The 12,190-nt window shown below is 47.2% G+C and overlaps 1 protein-coding gene across 1 annotated transcript; it reads left to right on the forward strand.

Moving 5' to 3' along the window:
- The first annotated feature begins 386 nt into the window (after positions 1–386).
- S100A8 (S100 calcium binding protein A8) lies at positions 387–1,337 on the forward strand. The gene is made up of 3 exons (XM_036066857.2): positions 387–467; positions 840–1,002; positions 1,153–1,337. Exons 2-3 carry the CDS (start codon positions 862–864, stop codon positions 1,279–1,281), a joined length of 270 nt encoding a protein of 89 aa, XP_035922750.1. The 5' UTR covers positions 387–467; positions 840–861; the 3' UTR covers positions 1,282–1,337.
- Positions 1,338–12,190: the final 10,853 nt, after the last annotated feature.

Here is a 12,190-nt window from a genome sequence, read left to right on the forward strand (position 1 = left end):
TGGGCTTATTTACACAAACACTCAAAATGATGCTTTCAACTCCAGCTCCATTTCAGAGATGCACAGACAGGCTTCAGTTCATGGGATTAGCAGCAGCAACAGTGAGGAGGACTCAAGAGCGGGCATCCTGGTTAGCCAAGCCAGATGATGCCAGTGACTCACCAAAGCAGTCTTCATGGTGGCCACCTCCTGGTTTCTCCTGCTGGGCAGGAAACCTACTGCCCGGCAAATGCCTTCCTCCTTCCACTTTTCCTACCCCCCCAACCTCCCATCAAAAATTTTCATTCTGTGCGGGGATTGCCCCATTCACCTGGTTGGGAAACCAGAAGCTGTGGCAACTCGGGAAGGGAGGAGCTATCTCTGCATGACCCATGGCCCTGGCAGCTGGCCAAAACCTGGCTTGCTATAAAAGGGAGCCGACACTGAGCCCTGCATGTCTTCTGTCAACTCTGTTTCAGGGAGATCTGGTAAGTAAGACTGCCTCAGTCTGTCCCATGCTTTGGGGATGGGCCCCCACTGGGGAGGGCCGGAGGTGGAGCAGAGAGGGGAGAGAAAGCTCAGGGAGGTCTGGAGCAAAATCCAGAGCTCCTGGAGGAAGTCAGCGAGGGCACAGTCGGCTGAGGGCACAGGGAGGGTTGGCAGGCCCTGTGTGTGTGTGGACCCTCTCCCTCCCACACCCCTTCCCATCATAGCCACAGCCACGCACTGGATTTAGTTCTTTGAATGGTGTAGGCCAGGACAAAGCCGTTTGGGGTAATGAGCATCCTTTCAGTCTTCACTCTGCTGGGGGCAGAGGCACCATCCCTATCCTGGGATTCCCAATGTGCTCCATGTTCCAGGTGGGGCAGATCCTTGGGCACCATGCTGACGGAACTGGAGAGTGCCATGAACTGCCTCATTGAGGTTTACCACAACTACTCCCTGGAGAAGGGGAATTACCATGCCCTCTATAGGGATGACTTGAAGAAATTGTTAGAGACAGAGTGTCCTCGGTACCTGAAGGTGAGGAGGGGCTGGGTGCGGTTGGGGTTCTCTGCTTGGCTGATGAAGCCCTGGGTCCCTGGCCTCCCACGTTACCCTGTGTAGACAGTCATGCCTTGGCTCTTGCCGAGATCTTTTACACTCTGGCTTTTTTCTCCTTCATCTTAACAGAAAAAGGATGCCGATACCTGGTTCAAAGAGTTGGATATCAATAGTGATGGTGCAATTAACTTCGAGGAGTTCCTCATACTCGTGATAAAGGTTGGCGTGGAGGCCCACAAAGAAATCCACAAAGAGTAGCAGAGTCCTGGGCCCTGGGGCTGTCCCTGCAGAATAATAAAGTAGTTGATACCTCAGGCCTCTCTTGCTGTCTTGCCTTTATCTTGTGGAATGATGTTCCCAGGGGGTGGAGGGAGGGCTGGAAAACCCAAAGAAATGAAAACAAACCTCCATTGTCCTCGCTTCCTACTCACAACCCTTCAGTGCTTACCACTCATCCGGTTTCCTCCCCACCTTCTCCTCAAACTAGTCGTCTTTTCCAGTCCCATCATCCGGAGGCATTGGTTCTGGGACTTCAGGATTCCAAAAGGTCCATGAGGCTGATGATTTTCCTACTTGTTCCCAAATGAGTGATACGGGAGCAGGGTGATGTAGGGAAAACTCATGTTGCTTTCTTTCTTTCTTTCTTCTTCTTTTTAAAAAAATTTTATTTATTTATTTTAGAGAGAGAGAGAGCACGCAGGGGAGATGAGCAGAGGGACAGGAAGAAAGTCTTATGCAGACTCCAAGTGCTGAGTGTGGAGCCTGACGTGGGGCTTGATCTCATGACCTTGAGATCATGACCTGAATCAAAACCAAGAGTTGGACGCTTAACTGACTGAGCCACCCAGGTGCCCCTCACATTGGTTTCTAAATTAAATTTTAGTTTAGAGCAAAATGTCTTAGATGTGACTCTTAGGAACTTAGGGAGATAACCAAGTAGACGTGTGTGTGAGGGAGGGAGATGGAATCTGTATGTGGTGCGGCTGTAGGTGGGTAACCAGAGTCCTACGTTAAGTAACACTAACAGCCCCCCTGATCCCACAGTTGTAATTTCTCCTCAGAGATTTCGAAGCTTTCCTTCTTGCTCTGCTCTCAACCTCCCAATGTGATGAAATAATAAAGGAATAGGCAAATAGGCCAACGTATTCCTAAAACTCAAGTCATGGAATAGGGCACTCAAATGCTACCCTGGGTGGTGAACCCTCTGTTTGTCACTGAATATCTACAATAACCTCCTGATTGTCACTCTGGATTTTCCAAGGGCCTGGTAAAATGGGAAGGCCAGCAATGAATGGGCACCTCTCACCAGAATCCAACCCCAAGCTGAGCTTCCAGGCTATGCCTTGGGAAATTTTCTGTTATGCCCACTCAGGTGATGGGGCAGTGGTGCTAGTGATGGAAATGGGGGTAGGGAGCTGTCAGCAGAATCTGTAAACCAGAGTTCTTGGTCTATTGTGCATCTCTGAAATGGAGCTGGAGTTGAAAGCATCATTTTGAGTGTTTGTGTAAATAAGCCCATTTCCGCATGGCTTTCATCAGATTCTTGGAAGGGTCCACAGACCCCTCAAAGGCTAAGAAGCCTTGTCCTAGCTGCTGGATTTTAGTAGAGAAAGCAGGACCATTTCTACGATTGCTGCTGTTTGTGCGTGGTTGGACTCTGTGGGACGTGTGCTGCTGTACCAGGCCCTCTCCGCCCACACCCCTTCCCAGCTCTCTTGCTCTGGAAGCTAGGGGTGCACTGTGCCCCGGGACACGGAGGCTGGCTTGGGGTCCCTCTGCATGCAGGAGGCACTGAGTTGCTGCATAAACATGGCAGGGACCCTTAAGCCCTCCCTGGGGTGATCGTGTGCTTCTGACCCCAGAAGCCTGGTCTGGAGAGGAACCCAACTCTGTGGGGGTCAGCTGGGGGAGAAGGGGTCCTTTGGAGAAGTCAGAAGTGCTCTGTGCCCAAGGGAAGAAGAGGAGGTGGCCAATTCCCCCAGGATTTCAGGAGAAACAAGTACCCCCTCCCCCAACAAGATGCCACTCAGATTAACTGGCTACCGGTGCTCAAGATTACTTACTGCAGATCATTGGGCTTTTGGTTTGTAGTAGACTTTAATCATATAACAGTGCAAACAAGTAGGAAAAGGTAACAGCTTAAACCCTTATCCATCAACCAAAGTTTTAGTTACTAGTCGGTTTTATTATCAGCTAACATATTGGTGAAAATGTTTGGCAGCCAGCAGAGAATTAAGATTGGGGCCTAAGGAACACTGTGTACTGTTGTTGGTGGGAATGCAAACTGGTGCAGCCTCTGTGGAAAACAGTATGGAGGTTTCTCTAAAATTAAAAATAAAAATACCTTATGATCCAGTAATTCCACTACTGAGTAGTTATCCAAAGACAACTAAAATGCGAATTCAGAAAGATATATGCACCCTTATGTTTACTACAGCATTATTTATAATAGCCAAGATATGGGAGCAGCCCAAGTGTCCATTGATAGATGAATGGATAAAGAAGATGTGGTACATATATACAATGGAGTATTACTCAGCCATAAAAAGCAACGAGATCTTGCCATTTGCAACAACATGGATGGACCTAGTGGGTATTATGCTAAGTGAAATAAGTCAGACACAGACAAATACCATCTGATTTCACTTACATGTAGAGTCTAAAAAACAAAACAAATGAACAAACAAACAAAAAGCAGAAACAGACCCATAAATACAAAGGGCAAAATGACGGTTGCCAGAGAGGAACAGGGCTGGGTGGATGGGCAGAATGCGTAAAGGGGGGTGGGAGGTACAGGCTTCTAGTTACGGAATGAATAAGTCCTCAGAATAAAAGGCACAGCATAGGGAATATAGTCAATGGTACTGTAATAGCATCATATGGTGACAAATGGTAGCCTCACTTCTTTTTTTTTAAAGATTTTATTTATTTATTTTTTAAAGATTTTATTTATTTATTTGAGAGCGAGCGAGAGAGAGAGAGAGAAAGAGAGCAAACAAGCATGAGCTGGGTGAGGGGCAGAGGGAGAAGCAGGCTTCCCGCTGAGCAGGGAGCCCGATGTGGGGCTCAATCCTGGAACTCCAGGATCGTGACCTGAGCCGAAGGCAGACGCTTCACCGACTGAGCCACCCAGGCGCCCCAAGGTAGCTACACTCCTGAGCACAACATAACATATAGAGATGTCGGATCTCTATGTTGTACATGTGAAACTAATGTAACATTGTGTGTCAACTATACTTCAATAAAAATTTAATTAATTAAAAATTTTAAAAGATTGGGACCTAGAATGGGATGGGGGAATCTATCCTCAAACATGGAGATGGGCTTCTGCTGGGCAAGTGGAAAGCTCAGGGTCAAGGTTGCTTCCTCCTCAGTTTTCCTGAGGATAGCTTTATCCATCCCCCAGAGCAAGTGCTTCTATCTTGTTGGGAGTGTGAACACACTCTCTCATTGCAGAAAGGGAGATGATGCTGGTTCTGAGGGGTACTTCAAAGGTGAGCTCTTGGCCCAAATGTGGCCCAGGCTAAAGAAGATGGGAAGGGTTTACACGTTCATCAAGCCGTACCCCAGGCCTCACTCAGCATTTAGGAAATGTAATGGGAGAGTGCTCAAAAGGGGAGAGCAATCCAGTCTGTCTCTCGGTTATCCACAGTGATGGGGTGGTGGTGGTGTGCACGTGTGTGTCTGAGTCAGGGTGGAGGCAACACATCCCAGTGCCTTTGATTCTCCTTGAAAATGCACTTTTGGACTTGCGGTTAATGGGTTCTTTGGGCAGAGATTTAACATTATTAATTGTTTGCCTTTAGTTGAAAACCCAATGAATCTGCTTTCTCTGAGCCAGCTTGGAGAGACCATGGAGAAGCTGGCCCAGGGTGCCCTCTGGAGTTTCACCATAAGTGATGGGCCACTGGTTGTGAAGAATCACGTTGACATGGGACCGTCAACAGTTGATACTCAAATTCATGGTTGGGCAGGGGAGGTGGCTCAGCTGGCACTGGCATCCTGGAGAAAGAGGTGGAGATGAGGGAGGTAGTCCTTGGAGGCTTGTAACTTACAAACAGACTATGCCCATTATGGGAACCACTGGGCAGAGTCAGACAGGGTTTGTAGCCCAGAGCAAGGTGATTTGGTTTCCTGCTTCCCCAGCTACAAAAGAAGAACAAGGCAGTGGGAAGTTGAGAAATAAGTTGTTTAGCAGGAAACCTCATGCAATGTTTGAGTCCACCCAGGAGACCTTGGCTCACCAATTGAGGCAGATCCGGCCGCTGAGATTTCCGGGGCTGTAAGGATGACCTGTCTGAATCTGCTTCTCCGCCCACGTTCTCCATCCAAGTCTCCTGACTTTAGCCAAGTTCCTCATGTTTGTGACAAAAGTCCTAAAGTGCATGGAGAGGATCTGGAATTGGGCAGTTCGTATCTAGCATCTGAACAAAAGAGCTTATTCCAGTGGAAGAGACTTCCCCATGCATCTCTCCACTTGGGAGCCACAACCACTCGGGTTGGGTCCAGATACCAGCCTGTTCTCTGGCCCCCTGACCTGGAGAATGCAGCCTAAATTCAAACTGGCTGAAGAGGGCAGGGAAAGATACCAACACTTACTGGGTTGCTGCTGGGTGTCAGTATGAAAGGAAAAAAATCATCTCGAACTCAGAAAAAGAAAAAATGGTGGTTGCCTACATCTTTGATCTCATGCTAGAGTCTGTCTGAAGTCCTTGTTTTTTTATTTTTATTTTTATTTTTTTAAAGATTTTATTTATTTATTTGACAGAGAGAGAGAGACAGCGAGAGAGGGAACACAAGCAGGGGGAGTGGGAAAGGGAGAAGCAGGCTTCCTGCCGAGCCGGGAGCCCGATGCGGGACTCGATCCCGGGACTCCAGGATCATGACCTGAGCCGAAGGCAGTCGCTTAACCAACTGAGCCACCCAGGCGCCCTAGAAGCAAGTCCTTGTGACTAATTATTCTTCCATCAGCTGACACTTTTGGGAAATGTAACATGGTTGACACAGTGTATTTGATTGACTAGTCAGAATGGATACAGCTTGATGTGACGATAGGATTTCATAGCCTCGTAGAGATGTGAAACCTCTAACCGTCATGGTGTTTTCACCCTGTTGGAAGTTGAGTCTTACATCTCACTTAAGAGTCTGACTTAGGCATTCCTTTCCTGACCGTATATATCCTTGAATACTCTTCAAATCAGCTTTCAAAAATCTTTGCTGATTCTCTCATTAATGAAATTAAAACAAGAATTTTGACATGTGCCCACTATATTTGTTGATAATTTTGCTTTTTAGCACTAGACTTTATGATAGTTTATCTTATTCATTTCTCATTACAACCTTATGAGAGAGGTAATTACTATTTCCATTTTACATATGAGGAGATTCAGAGAAGTTAAAAACCTTGACAGAATTTATTAATCTGGTAAGTGGCAGAGCTAGGGTTGGATCCCTGGCTGTCTCCAGAAGAGAAACCCTGGTTAAGATCCCAAAATGCTCTCTTCTAGTGGGTTTCTATCCTGAGTGTGCACAGGGCAGCCCTTCCTCTGTGATTTCTGGCATTTTTGTCCTCATCTGCTGCATGGTCTCTGCCATCCAGGGTGAGGAGCAAGGCACAGCAGGTGCTAGAATGAGCTTCTCACTTGGGCCCCTCTCCTCTGTCCAGGACATCACCAGGCATGCCTCAGAGCCTGAATTACTGTGGGTTTTTTTTTTTCCTGGTGTGAGCAATCCTGCAGACATCAATAGAACAAGAAGATTAGCATCTTGACTTCCCTAAGCTCTTAGGGGCTGTCCCAGTGACAATTCTCCCTTCTTCCTGAGGTGGGGATCCTTCCTTCCAGTCTTAAGAGCTGTGGAAATTCCCATGTGAATAATTCTCTGATTTCCAAAATTGAGGTCTGAACTGGCTGTTCAGGTTAGGGCGTAGACTTTCAGTAACTCTTTCCGATGATCTGTAGCCATCCTCCTTTCAGTGGGCAGGAACCTTCTCCTCTTCCTCGTGAACAGGCCCAGTTTACAGCTGAAAGCATGGAGCTACCCTGTAGCCAAAGCCCATATGGAGGCTCCTCATCAACCTAGCCCCAGCAAAGCCTCCATCCAGTTCAGCTTCCTCAGCATCGTGTTTTGCTAGAGCAAAATAACTGACCAAAATAGTAGGCTCTGGATTCCTTTTCTAATTTGGTCCTAAACCCTCCATGATAAAGTGTATCTATTAAGACCAAATCATTAATATCATACTTAATGGAAAAACATTAGACATTTCTCTTTAAAGACAGGCAGAAGACAGGATCCCCTGGTACCACTTCTATTGAGTAATTGTACGGAGGCCCTAGCCAGTGTTATAAGACAAGAAAACATAAATGAGAAGTCATGTGCACTCTGGAGTGCACATGAAGTAAATGAAACCCTTGCAGAGCACTCCCATTTCTGCATTTCATTGCCTCCTCCATTTCTCTTTCTGAATAACTGCTACTCTTGCAGAATCTTTAGGTGCGTGCCCCAGCCAAGTTGGACTTAGTTCCTCCCTGAGACTATCAGTATCACTACTGGAAACACACTCACTGGCTGGTATGTTTTAGTTTTCTCTGCAGGCTCCATAGCCTTTTCCCCAGCCTGCGTCTGGAACTCCCAGGCTAGATGCAGGACAGGTGTTGCTGTACTCTTACTCTGGAGACATTGCTATTCTTGAGTCGCCTCCTCTAGGAAAAGGTTCAGAAATTTAGAAATTCAATCTGAGGTTGGGACCTCAAAATTAATTTCTGATGCCCTTCCCTTTTCTGTTATCTGCCCTGGGTTACACAGAGAATTAACTTTTGAAGAAATTCAAAAAACACTTTGCTTGCCTTCTTTTTCCTTGAGTATTTTGCCAACCATTCTGTGCTGTCCAAGGGTTTGATTCCAAAAAAAAAAAAAAAAAAAAAAGAAAGAAAGAAAAGAAAAGAAAAGAAAGAAAAAGAAATGGTGTGCCTTACTGAAAACCAGTTCACAGTGAGGGTGGGGGACCCCCAGGAACCCTACAGGGGAACCTGAGTGAGGAGCAGATTTCCTGCCATCATCTGCAGGGCAGTAATTACTTGTACTGACACAAAACCCCCAACCTCTGCTCTGTCTGGGCTCCCGCTCAGTCTGGTGGAGTCTCTGCTGGCCCAGAGGATGGACAGCTCCTGGTGCAGGCTCTGAGCCAGTGGTACGGGATTCACACAGTGCAAGTCTTCACCCACATGTCTCATCCACAGGGTCATGGACTTCCCCAGTTCTGGGGCTCCTGCAGGCTGGGAAGGGACGGCCCTTGATCCCTGCTGAGGGATCCTTCTTTTTTCTTCTCCTTGTTCTCTGCAGTAGGATGCAGCCTGGGGGAGGGGAGAACTCTACTGACTTCCTTTTGGATGGCCATGGGAGACGTGTCTGGCTGCCTCTCCCTTGACCTGAGTTTTTATCACCTTCCCCTAGTGTTTCTGCAGCTGTGGGCAGGAGGAAGCCCTCGTATTAACTAAGTTGAATCCTTGTGGGAGGGGGAGTTCCACACTCCCATCTCCTATGCACATGAGCCTTAGTCTCTGGAATGCTAAAGGCAGATTCACAGAATGGGCTCAGGGCACCAGAAAATGGCCACCTTCTCCACAGGGAAAGTGAAAGGGTGGTCATTTTATTTTGTCAAGGCCCTTAGAGGTTTTCTTATAAATAGTGCCTTCTCAGACCTTCAGAGCTTTAGAAGTTCTTACTGGATTGATGTTCCAAGGGGACCTCAAGCCCCAGCTTGGCGTCCTGGCCTGTACAGGGCCCTTAGCTGCTTTCTTAAGTGAACTGTGTCCCTCTGTCTTTTCCTTCTTGCAATGGACCAAAGCCTTCTCCTGCCCTTCTGGAATTAGCCCTCAGTGCTGTGAAGGGTTGTGAAGGGTTGGCTCCCCCATGACTGGGCCTGGTCCAGCCTCCCTTGTGCTCCGTCGGGCTTTCTCCACATGAAGCCCTTGAAGATCCTGCAGGGTGTCTCATGACCTCCTTCATTTCTCTTTTTCTCTGATGTCTGCCACTCTTACAAATTTCAGCCTAGTTGCCAATTCTGTATGGAATGCCTGATCCTGGGGCAGTAATGTTAAGAACAACACTGTTTGGGCACCTCACCGGCCCCACCACTTGCCCTGGGGGTTTGCTCAGAGTCACAGGGTGTCTTCATTCCTGGCACCCCCACCCACCACACCCAGGCACTGTGGGCCAGCCCCTCTTCCAGGAAGAGATTTCGCATCTTAAAAAAAATTCAGTCTAAGGTGCAGATGGTAAAAAAATCACTCTTGAAGCACGTCTGATCACTCTGCTACCTCATCTGGGGCTCTCAGAGAATTAACTTATGGAGCAAACAAAACTTCTTTAGTTTCCTTCTCTGCTCTCTGGAATATTTTGCCAGTCACCAGGTGCTTGTCCGGGAGACTAAAAGCATCCTGTAGATTCACAGGTGTTTGTGTTTTATTTTGGTTTATAATGAACTTAGATGCTTCATGTAGTCTTTTGTATGTTTCAAAATGATATGGGATGTAGTAGCAAAGGGAGGGAAAGAAAACCAAATAAAAGCAAGCCTCCCGCAGTCCTTGTGGGGAGGTGGTGCCATCATTGTTCAAGTTACATTGTGTCAAGTTACAGTTACCGAAGATGGAGAAGCTCTAGATATCTGCTGGCCTGTAGTTAACAACATGGTATTGTGTCCTCGAACATTTCTTAAGAGGGTAGATCTAATGTTAAGTGTTCTTACCACAGAAACAAAAAATAAGACAAAGGAACACAAGAACACTTGCAGGTGACGGATGTGTCTATTACCTTGACTATGGTCACAGTGTCATGGGTGTGTGCACATGTTCGAACTCATCAAATTCTACACATTAAATACGTGCAGTTTTGGGATATCAATTATACTTCGGTAAAGGTGTAGAATAATGGAGTTAATTTCACCTGAAAAAGAAAAAAGAAAGGCAGCATGGCCCTTGGACAGATGCCCCCACCTGATTTCCTACCAGGACCACAGCTTTGTCCCAACATCAGCCATTTAATTCTGGAGGAGCAAGTAGCCCGTGATGCTGAGTATATACTGGATGGGTTTCCAAAATACAGCTGTGACATCATTCAACGCTTCAGGATAAAAATACCATCACACGTATTCTTTTCCCTTTCAGTTGTCTAGTTTCTCCTCTTGTGGCTTCCCCTACCCTTGAAATGTCCAAACACCCCAGGGGCACCCTTGCTCCATTGTTGGGACCTGTTCTGCTTCTACATGCCAAGGGGGCAGGGAGCTGGGGTCTCACTCAGTTGTTCCCCTAGAGCAGCTGCTTCTCGTGGCTCTAAGGTGTGGCTGCTGAAGCCCGGCCATGCAATTTTAGGGTTGAACTTAGCCCACTGCTGCAGGGGCGTACTGCATGGGTAGGCTGGGTCCAGGTCCAGGCTTCAGTGGTGCCCATGTGGGGCCCTGGGGCTCTGTTGTTCTTTTCAGTTCATGTTGTCATGGTAACTGGGCTAACACGAAGCATGCAGGGGAGTCTGTATTTTGGAGGCCTTGTTAACCTCTCTTCCTCCTTTGGTGCTTTGCTTGTGGTCATCCTTGTCTAATCTGAAACCCCTTTCGAACTGCCAATTTCGGGGATTATGATGGGAAAATGGGGAAAGGTATAGAGGAATTGGTGTCTCACTTCCTGAAAACCCTGGGATCCTTTTTGAAAATTGACCCAGTGATTAGATTTGCATCTCAGAACCACTTAGGGAGAGGTCTCCCTCCCCTTAGCCTCCTTCCCCCGTAGACTTAAAAAATCTTCTGTAAGTTGACACTCTGCTTGCCAAAACTAGGAAAAAGATGGAAACTTATTTGTTCAAACAAACAAAAACACTAATTTGAAAAGATACATGCACCCCTGTATTTATTGCAAATAGTATTATTTACAATAGACAAGACATGGAAGCAGCGTAAGTTTCCAGTGACAGGTGAATGGATCAGTAAGATGTGGTATATATTTACAATGAATATTATTCAGCCATGGAAAAGAATGAAATTTTGCCATTTGTGACAACAAGGATGGGCCTAGAGGGTCTTATGCTAAAGGCAATAAGTCAGTCTGAGAAGGATAAATACCATAAGATTTCACTTGTATGTGGAATCTAAAAAACAAAACAAATGAACAAACAAACAAAAATAGAAACAGTCTCATAAATACAGAGAACAAAGTGGTGTTACCAGAGGGGAGGGGGTGGGGGGATGGGTGAACTAGGTGTCGGGAAATATGAGGTACAGACTTCCAGTTATAGAATAAGTGAGTCATGGGAATGAAAAGTACAGCATAGGGAATAGAGTCAATAATATTGTAGTATGTTGTATGGTCATAGGTGGTAACCACTCTTACTGTGCTGAACACTGAGTAACGTAGAGAATTGCAGGATCATTGTGTTGTATACCCGAAACGAATGTGTTGTATGACAACTACAATTCAATTAAAATTTAAAATTTGCCAAATTCCCACCCCTGACGTCCAGTAGACAACTGTGCAAAAGATAGGAGACAAATCCCTGAAGTAGAAATGTAAGGAAAAATGTTATCATATAATAAAAATAATTTCAAATTAAAAACGAAGAAGGAGCAACAGCTCTGCCTCCCTGGTGCTCTTGTCCCTGTCCTACCAGGGAGCCTGCTCTCTCTCTGACTCCCCCCAGGGCGAGCTCGGGAAGGGCTGGGCTGTCTGCCCTGCTCCGGCTGCTTCCCCTGTCCTGCCAGGGAGCCTGCTCTCTCTCTGACGCCCCCCAGGGCGAGCTCGGGGAGGGCTGGGCTGCTTCCCCTGGGCCTGCCCAGCCAGCGGCTAGCAGGTACAAAGGCAAGGGAAGTGTTTGTCACGTTCCCTTTGTTCCTCACCATCGCTAAGAGGCTCAAGACCGTGCAAGGCTCTCTCCCCATCTCCAGGGATGGAACCCCTTTAGACCCAGAGTCTCCCACCCTTTGAAGCAGTGGCACTCCCCCTTACCCCCTTCTCTCCCTGCCTGTGCGGGGGTTCATTTCCCTCTTAGAGATGGTAGCTGGACAGAAAGTGCCTCACGAGGGCCCTCACAAGGGCAGGACACTCCTCATTACTGTCCACTCAGAGCCAGGGTCTGGGCTCACTCGGGCTCTAAACCCAGCTTGGTGGCTGCCATCCTGCCC

The sequence above is a fragment of the Halichoerus grypus genome, chromosome 7, assembly GCF_964656455.1.
Source record: "Halichoerus grypus chromosome 7, mHalGry1.hap1.1, whole genome shotgun sequence".
NCBI classification, from domain to species: Eukaryota; Metazoa; Chordata; class Mammalia; order Carnivora; family Phocidae; genus Halichoerus; species Halichoerus grypus.

What these genes read in the sequence shown, in the direction of transcription:
- S100A8 (XM_036066857.2), top strand. Translation starts at nt 862, where the DNA reads ATGCTGACGGAACTGGAGAGTGCCATGAACTGCCTCATTGAGGTTTAC. An exon ending in AGTGTCCTCGGTACCTGAAG is followed by an intron (nt 1,003 to 1,152) that starts GTGAGGAGGGGC and finishes TCATCTTAACAG; the next exon opens with AAAAAGGATGCCGATACCTG.